This window comes from Triturus cristatus, chromosome 7 (genome assembly GCF_964204655.1).
Source record: "Triturus cristatus chromosome 7, aTriCri1.1, whole genome shotgun sequence".
Classification (NCBI taxonomy): domain Eukaryota; kingdom Metazoa; phylum Chordata; class Amphibia; order Caudata; family Salamandridae; genus Triturus; species Triturus cristatus.
The window spans coordinates 1,846,537,652-1,846,557,060 of NC_140590.1; the positions used below are offsets into that span (position 1 = coordinate 1,846,537,652).

The following is a 19,409-nucleotide window of genomic DNA, read 5'->3' on the forward strand; positions in this document are numbered from 1 at the left end:
AATACTCTTTAAATCCCAAGGTTGTGTTTCCCCAGATCAAACCCTCTTAAAATATCCGGCCCACCAGTATGGATGACATGTGATTCATACACCTTGTAATCCTCATTGGCTTATGTAACATTCCCTGTAGACTGATTTATATACTTGTACGATTCATTGTCTCTGTATAATGTGTGCGTGGTGTAAAGTACTGACACACTCTACTCCGATATGAGTAGCGCTGTACAACACATGCAATGCATATGAGAGAGGGGCTACGTAAAGAGGAGGGGCACTGTTGGAGGGTGGCAGTGAGGGAATCCGAGGAAGAGGTGATGGGGTGGGGTGGAGGGGGGAGCTAGGGGGAGATGAGGGGCACTGCTGGAAAGTGGCAGTGAGGGAGTCTGAGGAGGAGGTCATGAGGGGGAGGGGCTATGGGGAGATGAGGGGCACTTGTGTCGTGTGGCAGTGAGAGAATCTGAGGAGGTCAATAGGGGGGGGGGGGATAGTCCATGGAGGGATGAGGGGCACTGTTGGAAGGTGGTAGTAAAGGTTATTTACGGAGAAAGAGGTTATTGGTGCGGCGCCAAAAAAGACTTTCGCATCAGCGCTGAAGCCAGCCCTGTCATGGCCTTTCTGTTTTTGTTTAATTAGCAGTCGGGTCATAAGGGCTACTGTGGAACATACTTTAAAGTGCGTGCTAATATATTTACTGCTATATTAAATTTTTTAAGTTTGAAGGTGATTTTACTGGGAAAAATGAAAGTGGAGCCCGATGGTGCCGAATATAGGGCTGGGGCCCAAGGTCAGCTGTGAGATAAGGTGCACTGGAGAGGAGTAGTGGATAATCAAGCCTGTAAGGGAGTGCGTTGCAGAGTCCGGGGTCAGGTGGAGGTAGTAATGAAGAGGGATTCTCCCTGATGACTCGCACAGGGGGAGCCTGAGTAGTGTCACTTGCCTGATACTCCCACCTCAGAAACCTCCTCTTCCCCATCAAAGGAACAGAACATTACATGGAAAAAACACTTTTTGAGAGTGATAATATTTAGAAAGAGATTTGGAAAAGAGTGCGTTTTACTGGGCCTTGTAAGACTAAAAAGAGATAAAGGAGGGCCCTGAAGCATGCCTGCCTAGACATATATGCGACAAATCGAGCCCGCAGTGGCCCACCCAAATGAAAATTCCTGAAGCCGGGCCTGACTGCAACAGAAACCCAGCTTCTCACAAATATTCCTACAAAATGCAAAAATGAAGCAAAACAAGTGAAATGTATCTAGGAATTGCATCTCCAATTTCGATCACCTCTGGGATGTTTTAATCCCTGCTGAAATTCAAACATTGTTTATGTTCATAAAGCCAAGGATAAAAATACAGGGCCCAATAATGACCCGTTTCAAAGACTGTTGTTAATTATTGCCAGGTCTGAGACAGGTAGGATCAGCCCCAATTAAAGCAGTCAGTAACACTATAGATTGCACCTAGGGATATTACCGTGGGGCATTCTAGGGCTAGCCCACTACAGCGCACGGCAGCGTGTGCAACAACAACAAAAACGCACACTACACTGCCCCTACAAAACCAGTGCATCCTAGGGTTACAAATCCAACACACTGGTCAGAACACTGTGGGGTCTAATCCTGTTTTATAAGGATACTATCCCACTGCACCCTAGGGCCACTGGATGGCTACAAATAAATGCATGACCTACTACACAACTGTAGAAGGGCAGTGCCCCACCACACTGCCACCAGGGATTTAAGCTACTGCAGAACATGGCTTCGTGGCTACACTGACCCACCCCCAACCCCATAGAGAAGAGTGACACAACCACCACACTGCCACCAAGGGAAAGTAACTTGCCACACGGCCCAAGGACACTAGGCTTCCACAAAACATGGTTTTGTGGCCACACTGACCCATCCCCCTTCACCCTAGAGAAGACCCCATGGGGACACATCCACCACAGTCCCACCAAGGTACAGTAACCCACCACACTGTTCCCAGGACACCAAACTACCGCATAACATGGCTTTGTGACCACACTGCGCCCCCCTACATAGAGAAGACCCCCCCCACCCCCAGGACTCCTACACCACACTGCTGCCTAGGAACAGTAGCCCACCACACTGCCCCAGAACACTAGGCTACTGAATAACATGGCTTCATGACCACACTGACCAACCACCCTGCACCACACAGAAGACCCCATGGGGACACATACACCACACTGTCACTAAGGGACGAAAAGCACTGCACTGCACCATCCATAAAGTACCCCCCCACACACACACACACACACAACTGCATAACTACAGCGAGGGCAGAAGTAGGGAGTGTACGAGTGTGTGCAGATTCCCACATATATTTTAAGAGAAGGGACTCCGTTCCTCTGACCAGAGACGGCTCAGAGGTGTGACTGCCTTGTACCTTAGCAGTGAATATGCCAGCATTTGGTACTACTGTGTGTAACCTGCCCTGAGGTGTTTTTTAACCCCTTCTTCCCACTGGCAGCAGCCTCTATATTTGTGAAAAAGGCCCAGCAGGGGGGTTATAGTTGAATCCCTGATGTGAGAAGATACAGACACCATCAACTAACGAAGTGCAAACGTGCGGAGCTTTGGCGCTTCCACAGACCACAAACCTGCTTTAGCACCAAGTTGTATTGGTAAATAAATACAGCCATGTAAAGTAAAAGCTTTCAAAGTATAAACTTTATTAGTTGAAACACCGGATTCAGAAAGACAATCTTCCGTGGCCTTCCTTGCACTCCAGGCGTGTCCAGTGAACTGTCGTAACGATATACATTATAAAAGGTAGGTGGAGTGGAGCACATGCAAAGCTCGTGCTTAAAATACAATGCAAAACATAGAATACACCAACCCAGCGCGTTGTTTATCTTATAAACACCGTTTAAAGTGGTTAGAACAAGTGCCACACCCTTTTTTTTTATTTGTCTCCTTATGTCATTTCTTAGCTCAATTACTCACGGATGTGTAAATGTCTACAAGCTAAAGATAAAGTTTACCACATGTTTGTGTGGAATAACTTGCATATTTTAACGGCAAGGTACACGTCACTTTCTGTGCTAAATATGGTATTTAGCCCCCACGCTTTTCCTTAGGCCTGCTGCTGTTTAACCTGAAATGGTGGTTTCCCTTATGTCCTTTGACCCGCGTCCACGGTGACATAACCTCTCGGGAGCAGACGGCCTCAACCTATGCTGTTCATTCCCTTTCCAATGTGCTCGTGTGAGGCATCGAGAAGCGGCAGCGCCTGGCACTGGCACCGGGGGTGCGGGGACGGGGCCCGCTTGATACACCGGGTGCAGCACAGGCTGGGACCCCTCGGTCTCCAGAGGGCACGCGAGGCACCCACGTCACTGAACGGAATGTTCCAGTCATTGAAGTCCGCGCGCTCCTGCCAGGGGCCAGCGGGGCACCGCCCCATCAAGTAGCCAATCCCCTCTCAGGGGTGTGGCCGGCGTGACACACCCCTGGGTCTTCAGAGAGCACGTGAGGCACTCAAGTCAGTACACGGAATGTTCCCGGGTCATTGAGAAGTCCGCGCGCAGCTGACAGTGTCAGGGGCTCGCGGGGGCACCGCCCCCTCAATCAGCCATTCCCCTCTCAGGGGCGTGGCCGGGATCCATACGCTAGCCGGTAAATAAACACTAGACTGTGTGCACAAGATCACATGGCGGAGGCCACGCGCAGAGTTTGAGGAACATACTGCGGAGAAATAAAAAGTAGGGGCGTCTCCACCCTCTCTTGGACAGGGATTTAAACGAGGCGGGTCCTGCAGGGTCTGGGCATTAAAAACGGGCATTTACACAACCCCCTCCCTTCCAGGCACCATATTTAGATCTATCATTTAAAGGCAACACACTGTGGCTGCTTTTTAAACGCGGATTGTAAAAAGCTCTTCGTATTATCCATGTCAGTGATTCAGCCCCGTTAACATTTCACACGCTTTATTTCATCGTGAGTGCATTGGAAGTTTGCTATTCACTGATGGGTTCTGTAGTTCTTTTTTATACACAGCATACGACACGAGTCTAACCGTGCATTCGGTGCATCGAGCAGCGTCAGCAGCCTCAGATCCTCCAGAGTTCCGGTTACAAGTGTTTCCGATGGGGCACAGACGAGAGGCTTCCGAGGCGTGGCCCGGGCCATCAGCATTAATAGGGGGCTTCTGAACTGTAGCCTGGGCCCTCAAGATCAATAGAGGGCTTCTGAACTGTAGCCTGGGCCCTCAAGATCAATAGAGGGCTTCTGAACTGTAGCCTGGGCCCTCAAGATCAATAGAGGACTTCTGAGGCGTGGCCTGGGCCCTCAAGATCAATAAAGGGCTTCTGAGGTGTGGCCAGTACCTGAGCCTTCAGGATTAATAGAGGGCTTCCGAGGCGTGGCCTGGGCCCTCAAGATCAATAGAGGGCTTCTGAGGTGTGGCCAGTACCTGAGCCTTCAGGATTAATAGAGGGCTTCCGAGGCGTAGCATGGGCCCTCAGGATTAATAGAGAGCTTCCGAGGCATGGCCTGGGCCCTCAGGATTAATAGAGAGCTTCCGAAGCGTGGCCTGGGCCCTCAGGATTAATAGAGAGCTTCCGAAGCTTGGCCTGGGCCCTCAGGATTAATTGAGGGCTTCCGAGGCATGGCCTGGGCCCTCAGGATTAATAGAGAGCTTCCGAAGCGTGGCCTGGGCCCTCAGGATTAATAGAGAGCTTCCGAAGCGTGGCCTGGGCCCGCAGGATTAATTGAGGGCTTCCGAGGCGTGGCCTGGGCCCTCAAGATCAATAGAGGGCTTCTGAGGTGTGGCCAGTACCTGAGCCTTCAGGATTAATAGAGAGCTTCCGAAGCGTGGCCTGGGCCCTCAGGATTAATAGAGGGCTTCCGGGGCGTGGCCTGGGCCCCCAGGATTAATAGAGGGCTTCCGGGGCGTGGCCTGGGCCCCCAGGATTAATAGAGGGCTTCCGAGGCGTGGCCTGGGCCCTCAAGATCAATAGAGGGCTTCTGAGTTGTGGCCAGTACCTGAGCCTTCAGGATTATTAGAGGGCTTCCGAGGCGTGGCCTGGGCCCTCAGGATTAATAGAGAGCTTCCGAGGCGTGGCCTGGGCCCTCAAGATCAATAGAGGGCTTCTAAGGCATGGCCGGGGCCCTCAAGATCAATAGAGGGCTTCTGAACTGTGGCCCGGGCCCTCAAGATCAATAGAGGGCTTCAGAGGCGTGGCATGGGCCCTCAGGATTAATAGAGGGCTTCAGAGGCGTGGCCAGTACCTGAGCCCTCAGGATTAATAGAGGGCTTCAGAGGCATGGCCTGGGCCCTCAGGATTAATAGAGAGCTTCCGAAGCGTGGCCTGGGCCCTCAGGATAATTAGAGAGCTTCCGAAGCGTGGTCTGGGCCTTCAGGATTAATAGAGAGCTTCCCAGGCGTGACCAGAACCAGATCCGTCAAGATTAGTAGAGGGCTTCTGATGCGTGGCCAGTCTGGGCCCTCAGGATTAGTAGAGGACTTCTGAACCGGGGCCCTCAGGATTAATAAAGAGCTTCTGAGGCGTGGCCTGGGCCCTCGAGATCAATAGAGGGCTTCTGAGGAGTAATTACCGCACCATGAGTTTGCAAATACAAATTACACCACACCATTGTGACCTATTTAACAACACTATCATTTTCTCGTCCCATGACAGGTTGCAGTGAAGAATAACCAATTGATCTGAAGTATACGGTGTGGTGTGCCTTTGTGGTGCTAAAACTCAATACGTCAGAGAACCTTATTGATACAGGACTGTTTGGCAAGTGATTGTTTCAATAAGCAGCTTTATTGATTTTACTGAAACTAAATATAAGTACCAACAATAGCAAGCATCCATTATAGATTTTGTATATGCTACCGACCCAAACCAACCATACTTCTGATTATTACTCATCCTATCAAACACCCACCAGTCCATAATAATCCCCCACTTGCCCCAAATTTCTGACATACGTGGGCAACCCCTAGCAATATATATATATTACCTACTGGCGGTCGCCAGTAGGTAGTTATAGTTAGGACCCTGTTTCCATAGGAAAACCGCAACATTCTATTTTGAATAACTTTGGCGCCGGTCGACGAATCCTCGCAAAATTTTCAAAACTAATGGGGCGCTACGCTACGCTCCTACCCTGAAAGTCTCGGGGGGATTCGTCAAGCGGGGGCTGAGATAAAAGGGGGGTCCCAAAACGCGTTTTTCCCATGCATTTTTCCATAGGACCTTTAGACACAGCTACAGCCCGAACGGCTGAACAGAGTTCCTTGAAATTTGGCAGAGAGGTAGTCTACAGGTCAAGGAAGTGCCTTTTGTATGTTTGGTGTAAATCTGTTTAGTAGATTCTGAGAAAATAGGCTTTAAATCAATATATATATCTGAGCCAGCTTACGGTGCGCTTACCGTGCGCTTACCGTACGCGTACGGTGACGTGCGCGAGCGCGATTCTGATTGGCTGTTAGATCTTAGTAAACATTCGAATCGGTCGAAACCAGGAAGCGGCGGCCGCCATTTTCTATCTCGCACTCTGAGGGGGTCGAAGAAAAACAAAGGCAAAAAACATATAATGGGGCTGTTTAGACTGCTCCCAACCACCTAGCCTTGATGGAGGTGTCCTCAAAGAACCCACAAGGGCAAAAATGCAATTTTAATTTTTTTCAAAAATTCGCCAATTATGCTTACCGTACGCGTACGGTAAAAAAACTGCAAAAAAAAAAAATATCCATCTTCTCCACACCCCGTGTGCAAAGGGTCCGCGAAGGCCACCATTTGTGCATGGCATTACACTGTTCCATAGCACAACAAAAAAATCAAACAATACCTTTCACAACGAAGCGCATAATATGTCCTCCATGCGCGCACGGTGCGCGAAGCGCACCGTGCGTACATGGCCCATCCAGCGTAACGTGGGCACGCGGTGCGCGTAGCGAACCGCGTGCCCACCCAGCGTGCACGGCACTAACTGCGTAAAGTGGGCGCGCGGTGCGCAAAGCGCACCGCGCGCACAGAACGAACTGCGTTAAGTGGGCGCGCACGCCACGAATGGCGTAAAGTAACTTAGCATTTTAAAAAACGTACAAATTCACTGAAAAAACCATAGGTTTCACACACGTTATAGTTAGGAATTAGCATTTAAAAAACCTTGCAAATTCACTGAAAAAACCATAGGTTTCACACATGTTATAGTTAGCTGGACATTTTACTGATAAAAAAACAATGAAATTCCCCCGTTATAGTTAGTGCAGGCAACTATGACTCACGCGACCGCAATCCTCTGCTGATGACATATGTGTCTTTATGAAAAAAAAATATTTGTAATATATGTATAGCTAAAATTTAATGGAAGAAGACATGGGCAGATAATTGTCTAAATACAGTATTAGCATCAGCAGAGGATTGCGGTCGCGTGAGTTATAGTTGCCTGCACTAACTATAACGGGGGAATTTCATTGGTTTTTTATCAGTAAAATGTCCAGCTAACTATAACATGTGTGAAACCTATGGTTTTTTCAGTGAATTTGCAAGGTTTTTTAAATGCTAATTCCTAACTATAACGTGTGTGAAACCTATGGTTTTTTCAGTGAATATATATATATATATATATATATATATATTCCAAACAAAAATGCCCATGCATTTGGACACGCACTCCTCCAGCTGGTGATTTAAACCAAATCATTTATTCAAAAGGAACAGGCATTTTCTCTCCGATTATTTCTTCCTGCTGCCTGACGCGTTTCAAAGCTTACAAGCTCTTTCCTCAGAGGCAGTTCGAATGAGCACATTTTCCTCTCCCACAGTTCCCTGGATTTCATTTAGTTTAATGAGCCTCCGGTGTGCTCTTCTTGGTGAAAAAATTGCAATGCATGCCGGAACTTGTGGTTCACATTCAGAGTTAATTACATCCTCCAGTGGATTAGTGCAAATTCAAACCTTTACCAGGATCACAAAAACACCCTCCAGTGGGCCTCAGAGTTAAAATCCTGTTCCTGCAGTATAAGGAACCAGCTGCGCCGTATTTCTTCCCCAAAGATTCATATATATATATATATAGACTCCTCCTTGGCATGCAATCTTTTAAGTGCTAAAGTCTACGAATGATCAAAGAACTAACTAAATTTAGATGCAGACTTGAAAACTGGATGGACTCCAAGAAAGAAAGGAGGTAGGGTGCTGGGAGAAATATTTGCTAGAAATACAGAAGATTTTGGAAGGTGTGAAGAAATGTTTTGGAGACTAATACAAAAGGGTTTACTTTTCTGAGCATCCAGACGGTTTTAAATTCACACTATTACGATATGTTACTGTGGTGTATCAAGGTGAGCATGTGTAAAATGCTTCACATAGGTACAGATTAATGTTTTCACAGTGCCACTAGTAGACCGTTCCAGTTTTATCTACTACCAAGGACACACACACTGTTAATTCAATGTGTGCTTGGGTCATTAAGCTCTTTGTTACTCAAAACACCTCAACTGATTTTGGTTCTGGTGGCGTGGTAAGCGCCAGTGACGTGCACTGTGCCCATATAGGCGTCATCCAGCACACTGACATCAGTTTCTTTTCATGGCTTTCCATGGCAGTTGCACAGAGGCACAAAACACTGACCACCGGAGTGGAAAACTTGGGCCCTGAAGAGGAAACAGCCTTGACCCTAGAAATCTGTTCGCACAGCAGGGAGAATGGGCGAGTCGGCAAGGAATCAGCATCTCGATAAGTCTCTACCAGATATGGTGTTACCAAAGGTAAACAACTTGTTTATTTGATAGAGACTTCTAGCCTCAGATTGCTCACCTTAGAATAGATACCCAAGCAATATATTCCTGGAGGTGGGCTTGCAAACATGATTTAAACCAGAAAGTCCTGCAGGGCAGAACAGGGTGTTGCTTCTTGGCCAATGTGTAGCAGATCTTAAGGCAGTGCAAGCTCTTTTTGGGTCCAGACCCTTGAGTCTCTCCTCTTTTTTAAAGGGATGAGGCGCAGCGTGAAAGGTAGGCAAAGTGATGAACTGGCCTACATGGAACGGAATGACTACCTTCGGCAAGAAGGGCGCGTGGTTTTGTCCGTGAACAACTGCACTAGCCTTACCCTGATGGAGATTAGAAAGGCTTTGAACACCAGCCACATCACTCGGAACACCAATAGATTGATGTGGATTCTGGATTCCGCCGGAGACCAGAGTCTTCTGATCTCCACCTCTCCCAGATGGAAGCCCCATCCCAGGAGTGAAGCACCGGTCACTACAGTCGGATCTGGTTGGGGAAGGGGGTGGGGGATGTCTGCCGTTAACCCAACCACTGCTCATTAACCACAACTGCAGATCTTTTGCAGTACCCTCCAAGAGATGGACCATGTTAGAGGACTCCCCATATACTGTGCCCACTGGAACTTCAGGTCCCACTGTAGAGCCCACAAAGGACGGCAAGAATATGTCACACTCAGGATACAGGATGACATGAGGCCCATCACCCCCAGAGTCAGTCTCACCGAAACCCAGAAGAGGCGCTGAAATATTGGAACCATAACCTGAATATTCGTGACTTGCCATTCGGGGTGAGTGGGGGTGGGGGCATGGCTGGGCACTTTGCCTACAGACACTCCTTCGTCTCATCAAAAGACTGTTGGACTGAGTTAAAACACCACTTCAACGTCTTACTCTTTCTTCTTGTGGGACTTACCCGAACACCCAGATGACAGACTAAGATCAATGACTCCACGACCGATCCTGGGACCTTCTTCTCCACCGTGATCGAGACTGTTGCGGAGTCACAGGTTAAGCAGCCAGGAGCTTGAGAGACCGCTCCCTCAAGGCCTTGAGGTGCACAGAGCGGCAGTCGACACAAATCTTTGCATCATGGTTGAGCTCAAGGCACCACAGGCAAACAAGATGCAGGTCCATCACCAACATCGGTCGGTGGCAGGCGCCGCAGGGGTTGAAGCCAGCTTTTCCAGTGGACATCTCACCAGGAGAATGTTCCCATAGAAGACTTGACACAAAAAGTCAAAAGAGTTGCTCTCCCTGGATCTGCGCTGACTAGCGCCGAAAGTAAAGAAACGATGTTAGCATGCTTGGTTGGACCTATATACCCTACCATGCACGTCACTTCTGGTGTGGACACAGATACAGACTTGAACAATACCGCCTACTGGCACACAATGGTACTGCCCATGAAAAAATTTCCATATCCAGTCTGACGCCTAGTTAAAGTACTAAGCTAAGGAATCTGAAGCCAGAAGTCCCTATCCGATGAACGCCTTGAAACTGGGAAGACCCACCAATAGTGAAAAGGTCTAGAGATACAAAGTGAGTTTATCTAGATAAATCAGCAGGCGATTTTTCAGTCAATGTGAGTAATTAGCTTTTAAATCTGACAGAAGCTGAATACATTTTGTATGCAGATTGTTCAGTTGTCCTTAAACAGTTGCGGAATAAATCATTGCTGAACTTCTACACAATGCAGCAAATAATTATACAGTAAAGAATTATTGCAATTTTTCAGATCTGAGAACTTACTCTATTTCCTTCTTCTCTGCCTCCTCGTGTGTTAGGTCCTCTTCAACGCTGTAATCCAAGACGGAGCCCACGCCGAATGATCGGTTCCTTCGGATAACGGGTTTGATGGATTGCTGGTCCTCACCCGCTACAAACTGACCATAAAATGTCAACTTCATCATCTTCTCAAAGAGCTTCTGCCCCAGCACTTTCTTGCATAGGTGCATGAGCTGTGGGCCAGAACACATGAAGAGAATGAAGCAACCCTTCTACAGTGCAAGGGAGAACATTATTCCAAGGTGAAAAATGTGACTTGTATAAATCATGAAGTAATATTTTATGGGTTCAAAAAGTTCTTTTTGAAGCCCGCCTCCATTTCTGACGGTCCTCCCTGAGAACCCCCCTCCCATTTCCGGCTGTCCTTCCTCAGAGCCCCCCCCCCCCCATTTCCGGCTGTCTTTCCTCAGAGGCCCCTCCTCCCCCCCCCACATTTCCACCTGTCCTTCCTCAGAGACCCTCCATCAGCCCTCCCTCTGGGCACCCCCCCCCCATCAGCCCTCCCTCAGGGTACCCCTCGTCAGCCCTCCCTCAGAGCGCATCCCCACCCGTCAGCCCTCCCTCAGAGCGCACCCCCACCCGTCAGCCCTCCCTCAGAGCGCACCCCCACCCGTCAGCCCTCCCTCAGAGCACCGTCCTCCCGTCAGCCCTCCCTCAGAGTGCCCCCCCCCACCCATCAGCCCTACCTCAGAGCGGCCCCCCACCCGTCAGCCCTCCCTCAGAACACCCCCCCTCCCATCAGCCCTCCCTCAGAGCACCCCCCCTCCCATCAGCCCTCCCTCAGAGCACCCCCCCTCCCATCAGCCATCACTCAGAGCACCCCCCCTCCCATCAGCCATCCCTCAGAGCACCCCCCCTCCCATCAGCCATCCCTCAGAGCACCCCCCCTCCCATCAGCCCTCCCTCAGAGCAACCCCCCTCCCATCAGCCCTCCCTCAGAGCACCCCCCCTCCCATCAGCCATCCCTCAGAGCACCCCCCCTCCCATCAGCCATCCCTCAGAGCACCCCCCCTCCCATCAGCCATCCCTCAGAGCACCCCCCCTCCCGTCAGCCCTCCCTCAGAGCACCCCCCTCGTCTTCTCTTGGCGGCTATCCTTCAGAACTCTCCTAGCAAGGGGTCAGCCCTCCATCACCTCCCCCTAGCGGCCCTCCGAAACCTCAACCCTGCAGCACCTCCCTCACCTACCCTTTCACCTCACAGCTGCATCTCTCACCTACCCCCAAGCGGCACCTACTTTACCTCCCCCAGCCCACCTTCAGCCCCCCCAGCGACCCTTCAACACCTCCACCCCTCCTTCCCGCCCCCCACCTTTCCCTCACTCAGCTTCACTTCCTCACCTTCCCCCTCCCTCACCTTCACCCCACTCAGCTTCACTTCCTCACCTCCCCCCTCCCTCACCTTCACCCCACTCAGCTTCACTTCCTCACCTCCCCCCTCCCTCACCTTCACCCCACTCAGCTTCACTTCCTCACCTCCCCCCTCCCTCACCTTCACCCCACTCAGCTTCACTTCCTCACCTCCCCCCTCCCTTACCTTCACCCCACTCAGCTTCACTTCCTCACCTCCCCCCTCCCTCACCTTCACCCCACTCAGCTTCACTTCCTCACCTCCCCCCTCCCTCACCTTCACCCCACTCAGCTTCACTTCCTCACCTCCTCCCTCACCTTCACCCCACTCAGCTTCACTTCCTCACCTCCTCCCTCACCTTCACCCCACTCAGCTTCACTTCCTCACCTTCACCCCACTCAGCTTCACTTCCTCACCTCCTCCCCCCTCCCTCACCTTCACCCCACTCAGCTTCACTTCCTCACCTCCCCCCTCCCTCACCTTCACCCCACTCAGCTTCACTTCCTCACCTCCCCCCTCCCTCACCTTCACCCCACTCAGCTTCACTTCCTCACCTCCCCCCTCCCTCACCGTCACCTTCACCCAACTCAGCTTCACTTCCTCACCTCCTCCCTCCCTCACCTTCACCCCACTCAGCTTCACTTCCCCCACCTCCCCCCTCACCCCACCCAGCTTCACTTCCTCACCTTCCCTTCCCCTCACCTTCACCCCACTCAGCTTCACTTCCTCACCTTCCCTTCCCTTCCCCTCACCTTCACCCCACTCAGCTTCACTTCCTCACCTTCCCCCTCCCTCACCTTCTCCCTCCCCCACCTCCCCTCACTCACCTCATGGTTCTTCTCCACCAGCAGGTCGTAGGAGCAGAGCCTGAAGACCAGCAGGCTCCGCAGCAGCTCCCAGCTGGTCTTGCTGCGGAAGGCCTCCTCGTGGTCCTCGAAGTTCAGGGCAGCGGAGGGGCAGCCGCGGTGCCCGGAGTTCGCCTGCTGCTGGTGCTCCAGCAGGGGGCCCAGGGGCAAGGGCCCCGCTGTAGCCACGGAGGCGGGCCCCACCTCGGCGCTCGGCTGCGCTCTGGTGGCAGGGGTGGAGGAGCGGAGCCGGGCCTGCAGCAGCCCGGGGGCGGCGCGGGACAGCAACGGACGCAGCGACATGTCTGCACAGAACGGCTGGAGGTGGAAGAGGTGCGCGAGAGCTGCGCGCACGCTGAGAGCCACAGCTCGCACGGAAACCCCGCCCCAACACAGACCGCAGCCAACCAGATCACCCCGGACGACAGCACGCCCCCAAAACCACGCCTCATGCCGTGAAACCCCGCCCCAACCCAGCCAACCAGATCACAGGACCCGCCTCACCACCCACGGGAGGCGTCCACGGCCGGTGAGGGTCAACACATCTGTGACCAATGAGAGAAGAGGGTGGGGTCCCGCCACGCCTTATCGCCGAAGCGCAGGACACGCGCCTTCTGTCTTTGGCAATTTGGAAGAGCGGAGTGGTGGCCATAGCCCCGCCCCTTGTGCTTTCCTATGACCCAATCAGGTTCCGAGTACGATAACCCTGTCAATATTTACAGGGAACGCGCGCGCGCTATAACTGCTTCCAGGCTTGGATTACAAGGCAACCCCACCGATTTAGATCGGATGCCCCCAAGTGATTTATTTTACCCAATTTTCTCTTAAAATTGCCTGATGTCAAAGCAAGACAGTGGGAAAATAAAAGTGCATGCAGCCCTTACAAGTGTCACGCATTTCGTGCCCCACCTTTGCATGCCTGCCAACATTTTAGAAGAGGAAAACGGGAGATTTGAAAACAATAATCGAGATAATTATTTTTTTTAGCGAACGTTGTCGAATTTTCAATTCTAGGGCTCGCAGGCGAGGATTATGCTTTCTTTTTCATGGCTGTTTATTAAGAAACTTTCACAGCAGGCAATTAAAACGTATTAACTGCCATTCATCCGCAATGCCCTTACAACGCATGGCATTACAATGTATATGCAATTACCACGCATGCTTTTACAACAAATTTCCTTCTTAAGGCATGAATGGTTAAGGCATATGTATTTTACATGTAAGTAGACGGTGATGTAGCGCCTAAAGAGTTTGAAATTTGTAGGGGTGCACCATATTCACCGTTAGTTGGCACTCGCATATAATCAATGTATACTCAGATGTGTCGTGCGAAATGTATTAAGAAATGTATCAAGCTGTATCGCAATATAGAAGTGTTAGAGGTGCGTAACCATAATGTGAACGTATTCAGTGAAATGTGTAACGATTAGTTTTCGTTTAAGGCAATGTATTAGGCTAAAATGTGTAACCTTGAAGTACTGGGTTTTTAAAACCCAGCGGTGCAGGGAACACACCCTAAGACTTCGAGTTCTTCCTGTTTCAGACCCACAGAAACACAGAGTCTTCTAGGTGAAGTCAAAGATCTTGTTTATTGGCTGCAGACCAATTACAGGTGTCCGAGAAGTACAACACAATGTATGTTCTCAGGAGACTGCTTCAACTTACAGAAACGGGCTTCTCCTTATATACAAAATATCATGCTTCAGGCACACATTCCTCGTTTTACGATATGGTCATTCATATGTATTCATTACAAACGAAAAGGCAGAGTCATGATGACCATCCCACATTCCAGTTCAGCCAGCCCACAATTATTTACCCAGCGAGGCGCCGATCCCACATCAGATAACAACAGACCCCAATAAACACGGGCACCTCCTGTTTGTAAAACAAGCCATAAAGCAGGAAGAGTCAGGTGTGAAAGAGATTAGCCGGAGGCTTGTGTGGGATGAAAAGGCTTTATGGTGTGTCAAACCCTGATGCTAATCACAGGTGGCCGTAGGACGGGGAGCTCGTTAAACCGGACTGACCTGGGGCGGTAGAGCCAAGTCGCACAGGTCACAGAGAAGTCAAAGGAAGGCACATGTGTTCTAAAGGCCAGTGTTTGTCCTTGATGTGTAGCCTATGTGAGGGCAACCATAAGATGGCCACCGCTCCAAGATGGAACCCACGAAGTCAATGTGAAATATCGTATACAAAGTGCATTTATCGATAAAACGTTATGCAAAGCACTTGTACATACTGCATTGGCCATTCGCGGTTCGCTAATACCGGAATAGACAGGGGTAGGGCCCTGCCTCCTACGCGGTCCCAAATTTTAAAGTACCACAGACCCTCCTTTTGGCCTTACATAGGCAATACCTATACTCATATCAATCCGAGTCCAGGTCTATATTCATGAAGTCATGGAGATGTTGCTGTAGCATCATCCTATTACTTAGCTCGTCCCTCGATACAGGTTTCCTTACACATAATGTAGCACAGAGGCCACATATCGCAGGAGCACACTGTACACACAGACAGAACAGGAAAAGAATGGCTAAGATCATTCCAATGACCATCAGAATCTTCCAACCCCAGGCAGATATCAGTTCCCAGAACCACCCCATCAGTGACCAGTCTCCTTTATCCACGTGAATAGATTCAGATATTTTATGCAGTTTGGAGATGGCTTGATAAACTGTTGGAGCGTTATCTGGTATGAAAATGCAACAGCTAGATTGGATGACCTTACATACCCCACCGCGGTCTGCAAGTATGACGTCTAGAACCATACGGTTCTGCAAAGTCATGAGGCGATCCGCTTGGAGCTCAGCTGTCAAATTACCAAGGGCACCAGCTGTAACATTAACAGTGGATTCAACCACCCGAGTCAGTTGTCTCAGGTTCCTACTATTGACCATAGGTCCCCAAAACGGCAGGAAACCCAAGAAGAAATCTCCTGCTTCCTGACCGGCAGTATCCTCCTTACTAACCACGCCTCTCACAACTCTGGTCTTGTGATAATCAGAGGCAGCAGTGAATGTTGGCGGTAGCAAGTTTGCAACATAACATGTGCCCGAGAAATCAGGGGGCAGCCATGTATATGCTCGATCATTGCAGACAAAATATGTACCCTTGGCAGCCAAAAACGCAGGGGAAAACTGCGATGGGAAAGTGTACGTTTCAGTACAGTCACTTTTCCCCAGTTGAGCTCTTGGATTCTGGCCATTACCTTGTAAACAGAACCGACCTATGTGGGGTACGACCCAAATTGGGGATGAGATTTTTCACTGCCTTTCACCCAGACTAATGCTATACCCCGTCGCGTTCCAACCTACATAAGCTCGCAAATCATCCTTGGGAATAGATGAGTATGCGTTGATATCTCTGCTCATATCGGCAACTCCTTTCATTAAAGCTTTATTATTTGTGCTAGGACTGATGGAACGCGGTTGTCGCGGGGAGTGGGTATCTATTGCAAAAAGAAACATGGTCTGGAATGCCCATGACGATCCATTATAGCTAAACGGTAGCACTAGATAAGGAATACCCTTGTTAATGGTGTTTGGCATTAAACCACACACCCAGCAATTGGTTGTATTCATAACTAGCTGATGCTGGTGCAGGAGCTGAATAAACAAATTGTTTACAAATTCGGAACGTCTAGCTTGTTCGTGTTCAGGCCGAGGGTGGAAAGAGTGTAAGGAGGCAGTAGGAGGAGGTATAGGCTGTTCAGTGGGTGCAAATGGCACTTGAGAGGAGAAGAATACAAATCCTACAGTAAACACCATCATACTACATAGTATAAACAGAGATAAAAATACAAAATGTTTGCTCTTCATTATTTTACATATTTTCGTCTTAAAGTTAATTTCCTCAGCGGGTCTCTCCATCTTGAAAAACTCCATCCTCTAATCGTGCCGCTCGCGGTGGGTGAGTATCTTCTGCTAAGGAGTACGCCGGTCAGTCCAGGGATCGCCCTAGACCAACCAGAACCGTTGACCTAACGTCTTCGGCCTGTACCCCAAAGTCTTGGCACCGCGACCCTGCGGCTGAACCCGGATGGTGGTTCGAAAAACAAAAATCAAAAAAGCCCTTCAGATGGGAGAGCTATAATATCAAAAAATAGTAAGGGAAAAGGAATTTTTATTTGTTCATAGGCCTTGGTCTCAAGTTGTAGCGGTTTCTGCCAGGTACTGACTGGTCTTGAAACAAGAGTTCAGGCTCCGTGGTGTCCAAACGAATTGACGGTGGCACAGCTTCTTGCAAAATATCGTCACTTTCTTGTTCTGAAGTTGTGCCTCTTACGCGTGCATCACTAAATGGTACAAAACGAGGTACAGTGTGTGTTTCAGAGTCAGCGATACCCTCCTGGACCCACTGGTCATATGGTAGAGGCAAAGGGATCCGTTTGCAGTGGGCGCCGTGAATCCAATTCTTTTTCTCTTTCACTCGAACCGCTGATCTTGTCGATAGAAGTACGAGGTGAGGGCCGATCCAACGGGGCTCATCATTGTTCTTTCGCTGAAAGTTCTTCACGAATACCCACGAGCCAGTATCGATATGGTGTCCTGGAGCTTCAGAGGCCTGGGGGAGAGTATCATGCACCTGTTGGTGTAAAACACGCAATTTAGCCGTCAATTCATACAGGTAGTCAAGCAGTACTGGATGTTCGATTTCGCTGAATTTTGTCGGTCTTGGCACACCCCATACATTGGCCGGGCGGCCAAAAACCCCTTCATATGGACTAAGTCCCACTCGTGAATGCACAGTCATTCTTGTGGATAGGAGTGCTAAAGGCAGAGCGTCAGGCCATTTAAGACCGGAGCTCGCCTGGATTTTGGCCAGCTTGAGCTTCAGAGTGCCATTGTAGCACTCTACTAATCCAGCTGATTGGGGGTGATTTGCAGCGTGAAATTTTTGCTTTATACCTAATCCCTCACACACATTCTTCATCACTTTACCCACAAATTCACTCCCATTATCACTCCACACAATTCTTGGCATTCCAAACCTAGGGAAAAATTCTTTCACAAGGGCTTTGGCTGTGGATAAAGCAGTATTTTCTTTTAGGAGATATGCTTCTATCCATTTTGAAAAAGCGCAAACAACAACCAGTATATATTTCAAGTTGTTGCACCTTTCCATGTGGATAAAATCTAGCTGCAAAACCTCAAATGGATATGATGGAGGCGCGAAATGACCAGCTGGAGTTGGGGTTCCCCTACCAGGGTTATATTTCAAACATACCATACAATTCTTGACCACATTCTCTGCACATTTGGGAATTCCAGCGTTCTGCCATACTGGAGCCAACAACTTACAAATTCCTTTCACACTGATATGTGCCATTCCATGTGCCATAGTAACCACTGGAAGGACATATGCATCAGGTAGCAACCATCGCCGATGTTCTGACAAATCAACTCAACAACCATTCTCATCCAATTTACCCGTACTTTCTCTCCACTTGCTCAACTCTTTCTCTGTGGCTTCACCTTGAAGGGACTTCACACTCTCTATCGTGTCTTCACACATTCCAACATCACCAATCCATCTTGCAGGGCCTGCAACATCCATTCGAGTCTTCACATCTTTTGCTGTTTCTTTCGCGATTTCGTCGGCAAATGCATTACCACGACCAACATCATCAGTGACTTTCTTGTGCGCACTGCATTTCATAATCGCAACTTGTAACGGTAGGGTCAGTGACTCAAGGAGATCATTCACCAACTTGCCATTCTGAATTTTAGCTCCATGCGAAGTCAAGAACCCACGTTCTTTCCACAATCGCCCAAAACTATGAGCCACGCCAAAGGCGTACTGGCTGTCAGTATATATGTTCACTTTCATTCCTTCAGACAACACGCATGCTCTTGTAAGGGCAATTAATTCTGCTGCTTGAGCCGAATTATGTGGCACACGTGCAGTTTCAACAATCGTGTTCAAAGTCGTGATAGCATATGCAGCAGTCGTATCACCATTCGGAAGCTTGAAGCACGAAGCATCCACCCATAAGGTACCATCACACTCAGTCAGGGGAGTATCTTTAAGATCCACTCTCCCTTTCGTCTCTTCTTCTGTTCTGAACAGACAATCATGTTGCTCAATCTCATCTATGTCTGCTGGAATCGGCGATAATGTAGCTGGATTCAACGTGTTGCATCTCTTTATGTGTATATGATTTGCCAACAGTGTCAATTCATATCCTGACAATCGAGCACTAGTTAAGTGCTGTGTCTTGGTCCGGTTTAACAATGTGTCCACAGCATGTGGAACCATTACAATCAATGTGTTCTCCATTACCAATCCAGCAGACTGTCGGATAGGCATAGCTGCTGCGGCTGTAGCTCTCAAACCACTTGGCAATGCCCTCGCTACCGGGTCCAAGGTTGACGAAAAATATGCGCATGGACGCGGTCTGTCGCCAAAAGGCTGTGTTAACACTGATAATGCGCAACCGTCCTTTTCATGAACATACAATGTAAAAGGCTACTGGTAGTCAGGGGTACCCAACACAGGAGCTGAACATAATGCATTGCGCAATTCCAAAAACTTTTCTGACACTCTTCAGACCATGGGACAGGATTCGGTGTGTCTTTACATGTTAATGCTAACAAAGGTTTTGCCAGCAAAGAAAAATTCGGTATCCAATGCCTACAGTATGAAGTAATGCCCAA

General features: G+C 49.3%; 1 protein-coding gene across 1 annotated transcript in view; it reads right to left on the bottom strand.

Moving 5' to 3' along the window:
* PRODH (proline dehydrogenase 1) overlaps window positions 1–13,091 on the bottom strand; it is a 238,789-nt gene extending 225,698 nt beyond the window's left edge. The window contains exons 1-2 of the mRNA XM_085620191.1: window positions 12,730–13,091; window positions 10,518–10,726 (exon numbers count right to left, since the gene is read on the bottom strand). Coding sequence (XP_085476317.1) covers window positions 10,518–10,726; window positions 12,730–13,050 — 530 coding nt within the window. The 5' untranslated portion in view covers window positions 13,051–13,091. The remainder of the gene's footprint in view (window positions 1–10,517; window positions 10,727–12,729) is intronic.
* Between the last annotated feature and the right edge of the window lie 6,318 nt (window positions 13,092–19,409).